The sequence below is a fragment of the Pseudorca crassidens genome, chromosome 8 (genome assembly GCF_039906515.1).
Source record: "Pseudorca crassidens isolate mPseCra1 chromosome 8, mPseCra1.hap1, whole genome shotgun sequence".
In the NCBI taxonomy this organism is placed as follows: Eukaryota; Metazoa; Chordata; class Mammalia; order Artiodactyla; family Delphinidae; genus Pseudorca; species Pseudorca crassidens.
In genome coordinates this window covers 87,207,768-87,216,165 of record NC_090303.1, presented here as the reverse complement: position 1 = coordinate 87,216,165, position 8,398 = coordinate 87,207,768, and the positions used below count along the sequence as shown (strand labels likewise).

The 8,398-nt window shown below is 48.0% G+C and overlaps 1 protein-coding gene across 1 annotated transcript in view; it reads left to right on the top strand.

The window, feature by feature from the left end:
- The first annotated feature begins 534 nt into the window (after positions 1 to 534).
- PLXNA4 (plexin A4) overlaps positions 535 to 8,398 on the top strand; it is a 608,757-nt gene continuing 600,893 nt past the window's right edge. Inside the window, exons 1-3 of the mRNA XM_067747050.1 lie at positions 535 to 750; positions 1,304 to 1,481; positions 3,784 to 3,857. Of these exons, the coding sequence (XP_067603151.1) occupies positions 3,806 to 3,857 (52 nt within the window). The 5' untranslated portion in view covers positions 535 to 750; positions 1,304 to 1,481; positions 3,784 to 3,805. The remainder of the gene's footprint in view (positions 751 to 1,303; positions 1,482 to 3,783; positions 3,858 to 8,398) is intronic.

Genomic DNA, 8,398 nt, shown 5'->3' with positions numbered 1-8,398 from the left:
TAGCATTCCCCAAACTTGACTTGTAGAACAGCCCCACACTTAAAATAAAAAGGATGTTTTAACATCTTGCTAGGAGTTAGGGTTCCCTGGAACCCCATTTTGGAAGCACCTCGTTACATCAAGCCATCCAGGTTTTCACCTGGCTTACTTCACACCCTGAAGCCAATAGCACAGATTCCAAGGCATGGACTGAGTTGAGAAGTAGCTTGTAGCTAACCCTGATTTCTGTGTGAAGCGAACCTAGGATGAAATAGAACACTGGACATGGAATAGAACACAGGGCTTTATGTCTTGGTGTTGCCACTCAAAAACCATGTGAATTTGGTTAATCACAGCTGAGGTTGTTTGCTTGCCTGCAAACCGGGGATAAGATCTGCCTCTCAGGGTTGTTGTAAATAATAAATGACATTGTTTCTGAAAGAGCTTAGTTAAATGTAAATGCTGTAGACAAGTAATTTTAAGGTGTTTATTAGTATAGGAACCAACCCAAAAATTGTAACCTTATTAATACTGTGTTTTATCAACTTGGCTCATGCCTGGTGCTCCAGAACCCACAGGCCTCTCTTACTTGGCAGACAGCATCCTCGCTCTACAAGACCTCCTGGAGAGACACACAGAAGCACCTGCTCTGCTCTGCCCAGCCCCTCCCCAGCCCACCGTGGGGATCCACTCCTTTTGTGTTGCAAGTCCTACTGCACAAGGATGCCCAACTCCTGGGTCCTGAGAACTAAGCTCCGCCTGTCCTGGAGGGTAAGAAGCTGTCAGGCACCAGGAAGCCATTGCTTCCCTCCCCACTGCCACTCCATCAACAGGTCCTCACTGAGCTGAGGCCCCAAAGGAAAAGAGCACAATAGCAAACACCCAGAGCTAGAAATTGGAGGCGCACCACCTGCCAAGGGTCCTCTCTCCATGCGGTGGGACCCGGCATGAGCCACCAACTTCGGAGGGTCTCTTTCTTCTTCTGGTAAAATATCTGGCAGGCCGACCTTGTGAGAGTTTTGCAGATAAGAAAGAAAAAGGATGTCAAGCCCCTAGCCCCCAGGGAGCTTGCATATTAGTGTGGGAGAAAAGACAGACACTCTAAATGAGAGCAAGTGACTTTCTTATGATGAAGTAGCTGCCATGAGGCAGAAGGAGCCACGCACACACAGCTGTGGGCTGCTTCAAGTGACCGTGGCCGAAGAACTCAACTGGTCATGGTGTGATGGTGTCTCAGCTGGGGCGGCCATAACAAAATACCACAGACCAGGGGTGCTTAAACTACAGACATTTACTTTCTCACAGTTTCTGCACTTTCTCACAGTGGAGGCTGGAAATCAGAGATCAGGTGCCAGCATGGACGAGTTCTGGTGAGGACTCCCTTCCTGGCTTGCAGATGGCCACCTTCTCACTGTGTCCTCACATGGCCTTTCCTGGGTGCATGCATGTGTGGAGAGAGAGCTCGCTGGTATCTCTTCTTCCAAGGCCACCAATCCTATCAGGTTAGAACCCTACCCTTATGACCTCATTTACCCTTAATTACCTCCAAATACAATCACCTTTTGGGGTTAGGGCTTCAGCTTATGCACTTGGGAAGACAGTTCATTCCAGAGCAAATGGTAATGAGGTCAAGGCTGTGCACTGGGTTCCCAGGGGGGTCAGCTGACTCACCCTGGTTCTAGGCACAGGTCCTACCTGGGTCTGCTCACGGTGTAGGGGGGTGGATGCAATGCAGACCATGTTCACCGCTGGAATGGCAAAATGTGAGACCCCCTAAATGGAGTCCAGTTTTACCCCTTCCTTTGAAGGATGAGGAAATCACGGCTCCCAAAAATGAAGTGCTAACTACTCTCAAGGTCCCACAGTCCAAATCCTGACTCCCTCAGAGATTCACATTTTTAAAAATGTGATTTCTGGAATAATCATGCTCATTTAAGCCACCTTGAACACATCCAGGGCTGTGTATTTCCTGTATCCCAGGCAGATGTTCCCACTTGCTCTTGCTTAATGTCAGACCGTTGTCAATAGATTTTTAGCAGCCCCATGATTAACTCTTGAGGCAGGGAACCCAGAGCCCAAACTACTCTATTTCTACCACTTTCCATTTAGAAACTTCTGGAGCCTCCAAGGAAACCCTAGGGCTCCTGGAACACAAGCAGGAATCACTTATTCTAGTCCAATATCCTTATTTGAGAGACCGTCAGGCCCAGAGGACAGTGGCTTGCCCAGAGTTATACAGGAAGGACAGGAAGTTATCGCCAAGCCTGGAACAGAACCAAGGTCTCCACTCAAAGCCTTGAGCTTCTTTCAGTCCAGAAGACCCAAAGCTCAACCCAGTGTCAGAATCACATGGGTGTTTAAAACATTGGGCTGGCCAAAAAGTGCCTTCGTGTTTTAAGTAAAAATAAAAGACACATTTTTCATTTTCACCAAGAACTTTATTGAACAATGTATTCATCCTTTTATTCCACTACATTCTGCCATTTTTCAGGCAACTTCATAATTCCATCTTCCCCAAACTTTTTATCTTTTTGAGCAAAGAACTGTTCCAGGTGCCTTTTACAGTCTTCCAGGGAATTGAAATTTTTTCCATTAAGAGAATTTTGTAAAGACCGAAATAAATGGAAATCAAACGTGCAATGGCTGGTGAATATGGCGGATGAATCAGAACTTCCCAGCCAAGCTGTACCTGTTTTTGCCTGGTCATCAGAGAAACATGCGGGGGCTTCCCTGGTGGCGCAGTGGTTGAGAGTCCGCCTGCCGATACAGGGGACACGGGTTCGTGCCCCGGTCCGGGAAGATCCCACATGCCGCGGAGCGGTTGGGCCCGTGAGCCATGCCTGCTGAGCGTGGTGTAACATTGATTGTTCTCAATTAACATCTCGATTTGATCGCTCTCTGCTTCAACTGGTCTACCCGACCACGGAGCATCTTCCAGCAAGGAGCCTCCAGCACGAAACTTCGCAAACCGCTTTTGATGTGTTTGATCAGTCACAGCACCTTCTCCATACACTGCACGAATCATTTTTTGAGTTTCAGTTGCATTTTTACCTTCCTTGAAATAATAAAGCATAATATGCTGAAAATGTTGCTTTTTTCCTTCCATCTTCAATCTTAAAATGGCTCCCCCAAAATTCACTAATTTTGATAAGTCTCTTTTAAAATGCACATTGATATGACAGCTGTCACATACAATCTAACAAAATTGTTTCGGATGAAGTTAAAGACAACTAAGTATTACTAGAGCCATCTTACGGAGGAAACCGAATGAACCTTTTGGCCAGCCCAATAGATGTTTTTCCAGGTACTTCTCCAAAGAATTCAGATTGGTAGGTCTCGAGTGGGGCCCTGGCATGGGGATTTTTAGGAAACACCAACTGGCTGATGGGGCTGATTTCACTATAAGCAGGGACATATGTTCAGGGTGGGAAGCAGCTTTATCAAAGGGAGGGATGTGAGGGCCTGAGGCTTTCAGGCCAAGCTGTCATTGACTCTGCAGGTCCCTGTAGCACCAAGAGCTCTATTCTTATCTCTACCAAAGAAATAAATGGTGATTCCCAGAGCTATAGGTTGTGTCTGTTCCTGTAGCATCACTTGTTAGGCTCATCCAGAACGTGCGGAGCGCATGCCTATAGGTGGGGTCTGTTACGTAAACAGTAACAGGTGCAGACAGGCGGTCCTGTTAATGACCACCATCTGGATGAATAGACTTAAAAAAAAACCCAAAAACGTATGTGATGGAATTTTCCCCTCTTTGTTTTCTTATTTCTGGTGGCTTAAATATTGTGTTTGGTTTAAATACAGACATGATCCGACCACAAATATTATGGGCAGAAAAGCCAACACAGCAGACTCCGTGGAGAGACTGTCGGTTTCAGGTAAGACATAAAAATAGTGCGTGCTGCGTCTGCAGGTGTGCCTGGCTCTTCCTGGCATGTGTCACCTTGCTCCTCCAGAGGACGCCTCTGGGGAGTTGGTTTACTACCATTTTAGAGAGAAGTAATCGGAGGGGAAGAGGGTAGTCAGCTCCAAGTCACAGATAATCGATGACAGAGTAGAGATGAAAGTGTGGATGGCATGTCTCAGCAGCAGCCAGGTCTAGCTTTGGTTCTTGGTCCCTGGAGGTGGGGCAGAGGAAGACTGAGTCCACAGCCCCTGGGACACAAGAACCGGGAATGGAACTCCAGTCAACTGCTTGTTTTTGTTATGATGATGAATAGGACCATCTGAAAGGTAATCATCTGTGTAAAGTACATTTCAATCTTGTGCCAGGTCCTCCTGACCCCTGGATATTAACTGTTGCTACCTCCATGGTAATAGGGGGGAGACAGTGTTGAACTCAGCTGTCAGGGCGCCCCTGGGGACAGGTGTCTCTGATCAGCTGGCCCCTTCACTATTTGGGAAGATGAGATTTCAATCCTGAAGATCCGGTCTTCACAGATTGTCACGGTTTGCATTTTATTTCTGGGGGCTGTGCACCTGGCCTTTGCCTAGGTCACCCACATGCTCTCCCCACTCTAGAAGTGAGTGGAGGTGGGCCTGACCTAGTCAGGAGGTGAGAACATGGCAGCCCTCTTTCCTATAGCTTGGGAATCAGAATCAGGGCTGGGGCGGCCCAGGGAGGGCGCTGGCAATTCCATTTTGACCTGTTAAGCCCTAGAGGACTCAGAGGTGAAAAAGACAAGGTCCCCTCCCTGTCCCAGAATTCACAGGATAATGCCAGGCAGAGGGACACAAGGGCTGGGTCTGCTCAAGTGGGGTTCTGTGGGAACACAGAGGGAGGAGAGACCCAATTTGCCGCAGAGGGACACAGCTGGGGTAAGGCAGGGGTAAGCTGGCCTCTCCAGGCTTCTAGAATCAGGTTCTGCTACATCTGAAACATGGCAAGTCCAGGTTCCTTACAGAATCTCTTTAATGTATTTTATGTCTTCATGATTCTTGGAGGATCATGAGATGGCATAAAGGTATTGTGCTGGTCAGCTGCTTTGAGTCTCTTTGCTTCTGTGAGCAGCACTGGTGCTAGGCCAAGGAAGCCACTTATGAAAGTGAGAACGTCTCTTCTGCCACTGGTCTCTTTTGAGTGAAGGCACTGGGGCCCTTGGTAAAGGGACGATGTTGCTTGCTGATCTTATTGGTTGTAACACCTTAGTTCCAGTTAGCAAAGTGGATTTGCTGCTTCCCTTCCAGGGCCCTGGAGGGTGGGACTTGGGGCAGGTCCTGTTTTCGTGAGTTGTGAGACGGAGGGAGGGCACCAGGAAGGTGACCTCACCTGGGTGCCCGTTCCTGAGGTAGAGGGGAAGTTCGCTTGAGGATGCCCGGCAGTGCTTAGGTGGGGCTGCAGGAGCCCACACACTTTGCCAGTAATGCCCAGCGTCCACCCTTGGGGTGTTTGTACCTGCTTGCGTGTGGCCTGTAGGGCAGAACCCACGCACATGGCTCACCCACCGGCCTCCCTTGCCTCACCTGTCTCAGTTGCCATCAGCTCTGGCTTTTCTCATGTGACTAAAATCCTCCTCCCTGCAGCTGTCTTCTTCTTAGTCTGGATTCTCTCCCTTACACGTGGGAAAAGGGGTGCCTGTGTTGAGCCCCCAAGGTGTTCTGGGGTCTTCACCTGTAAAACTTAAGTGGTTTTGCCACTTCATGTCAGTAATGTGTAGATTTTCCATATTGGTGGATTACTTCTGACATAAGAAATGTGGAAAGCTAGGCAGTTGAAAGAAGAGGCATTTTTAAATGAGTGAGGATGCCATTGTCTGTTGAGCTGGGGTTATAACAGGCAGAAAGGAATGAGTTGGTTAGTTCACTGGGACAGGAAGGATTCTGGGCTAACCCCCGTCTGAGTGTTCCCGTGAAGAAGGCCAAGGGACAAGCCACAGCACCCCCTGGTGGACCTCACAGTGACCTGCCATCCCATTAAATGTCCACAGTAGGGATGGCCAGCATGGAGTCATCCCCAGTCCCTTTCCTGGTCCCCTGAGACAAGAAACATTCCTTTCCAAAGGACAAGTCAGACTTAGGAATGTGGTAGGTGGCTGTAGACTACTCCAGAGTTGAGTGGCACCCCCGACGCACCATGGGTGCCGGGGAAAGGGGGTGTATAGTGAAGAAAGGAAGCTTGCCCAAAGAAGGGTCTAAACTTTGCCCTCGGCTACTGGGAAGTGACCACGAGGCCCTTAGAATGTCGCACTTGATAAGAGTGTCTTTCTTTTACCTGGGGACCTTGAGCCTCCCAGGACAATGTGGTTTACGATGAGGGCTTTGGGCCATGTGGTATCCAGTCTGCCTCCAGAGGGGTCAGCCATGATGGCAGTTAGCCGTGGAGCCCAGTGGAAACTCTGCACGCCAAGGCTCAGGTGGGCATCCCTGGTGGGCAGTGCTCTGTGCGTATGGACACACCGTTGTTGGGAGCAGTTAACGCTATTCACAGCGCCGTGGAAGCTCTGCTTTGGAACTTTCCTCGACTCGGCGCTATGCACCTTTTCCCTTGGCTGATTTTAACCTGCATTCTTCAGCTGTAATAAACCATAACTCTGAGTATGACAGCTTTCAGTGAGTTCTTCTAGTAAATTATTGAACCTCAGGGTGGTCTTGGGACACCCGTGCCCCCAGACTTTGCAGTTGGTAATTATACAGTAGAGTAGAATCCTTCACTATATGAGTCTTTTTTAACACTGGCTATGTGACTGAGCTAACTGACCACAGACAGACAGGTTGAACATAAAAAAAAAATCAAGAAAAAAGTGCTAGAGACACAGGCTCTTAGAGGCGGATGTCACAGCAGTGATACTTGGCTATGGGCCCAGCTCACTGTGTGACGGGCTTCAAGTGTGGATACAAACTGAGATAGCTGAGCTCTCACTGAAATGCTTTCTGGTGCCAGGATGAAGAGAAATCCCAAGTCAGTACCCAAGGTTAAAGTGTAATTGTGGACCCCAGTGACTGTGCTCCATTCCTGCCAGAGGGGACCTCTGATTTCTAGGGTTAAATGAGCATAGCATCTGGGTGGATTAGGGATGGAAAGGTGGGTTGGTAACAGGAAGGAGAGGAAGAAACAGATGAAGAGTCAGAAGATGGAGATTTGGATCCTAACATTGTTATGGGCTGGTCACGACTTTGGGAAGGTCACTGATGTCGCTGGATCTTTGCCCCATTTGGCATCTTGCAGGCAGGCATTCCTATGTTTGATAGGAAGATGGAGCTAGATTCAGGGAAGGTAATGAAAGAGAATGTACATTTGTGTACTTTCTCTGTCAGGGGCTGGGTTGGGGCTTGACTTACTATATTAATCAGGGATCTTCATAGAAACAGAACCAGTAGTACACACACACACACACACACACACGTGCATACCATTTATCTATATATATGTATAGCTATAGCTATATCTGTATCTATCTAGAGAGAGAGAGATTTTAAGAAACTGGCTCATATGATTGCAGGGGCTGGCAAGTCTGAAATGTGTAGGGAAGGCCAGCAGGCTGGAAACTCAGGGAAGGGTTGATGCTGCAGTCTTGAGTCTGAATTCCTTAACAGACTAGAAAACGCAGGCACATGTTGTGTGTTGCAGTCTTGAGGAGAACTTCAGAAAATCTAGTCTTTGCTCTCAAGGCCTTCAGCTGATTGGATGAGACCCACCCACATATGGCGGGTGATCTGCTTTACCCAGAGTCTACTGAGTTAAATATCAATCACACCTGAAAAATAGCTTTCCAGCAACATCTAGACTGATGTTCACCCAAGCAACTGGGCACCACAGCCTAGCCAAGGCAATACGTAAAATTAACCATCAGCACATTTAATGCTCACAGCAACAGTGCAAAGTAGGCAGCAAGAACAGTGCTGGGCCTGGGCCTAACATGTTTCTGGCTCCATCTTCACGTGTTACCATGTTGTATCTGGTAAATAATCCCTAAGATCTGCCAGCTGGGACATTTACACTCTTTGTAAACCAAACAACAGACTCCATTTTTCCTACTGTTCCCTCCCCCAAAAAGGGCTGCTGGTGCTAACACCCCCCCACCCCTTTTTTTTTTTCTAACAAGGTAATGGTCTACTAGGAGCCTGGAAAGCTTATTGGTAGCCAAAGGTTTGTCCTTATGTCCAGACTGTGATACTTACCAGCTACCTACTGAATGGTTCAGGGAAGGCATCCGTTCATTCAGCCAAACTGACAAAACCTTTCCGACATACCAGGCATTATGATAAGGACCAGGGCTGGAATATAGCCAAGACACAGACCTGTTTGTATCTCTCAGTGTAGCTGATCTGGAGGAGATTATCATAAGATGAGCAAATGTTTGGAAAGTGCTTTTGGTGTTGTAAAATGCTGGCTCTAAGTTTCTGCGCGCTCACTGCGGTCACTGAATGTCCAGACTTCCCGTGACCCTATGAAAATGGTGGAGTTGATTTAATTGTCAGC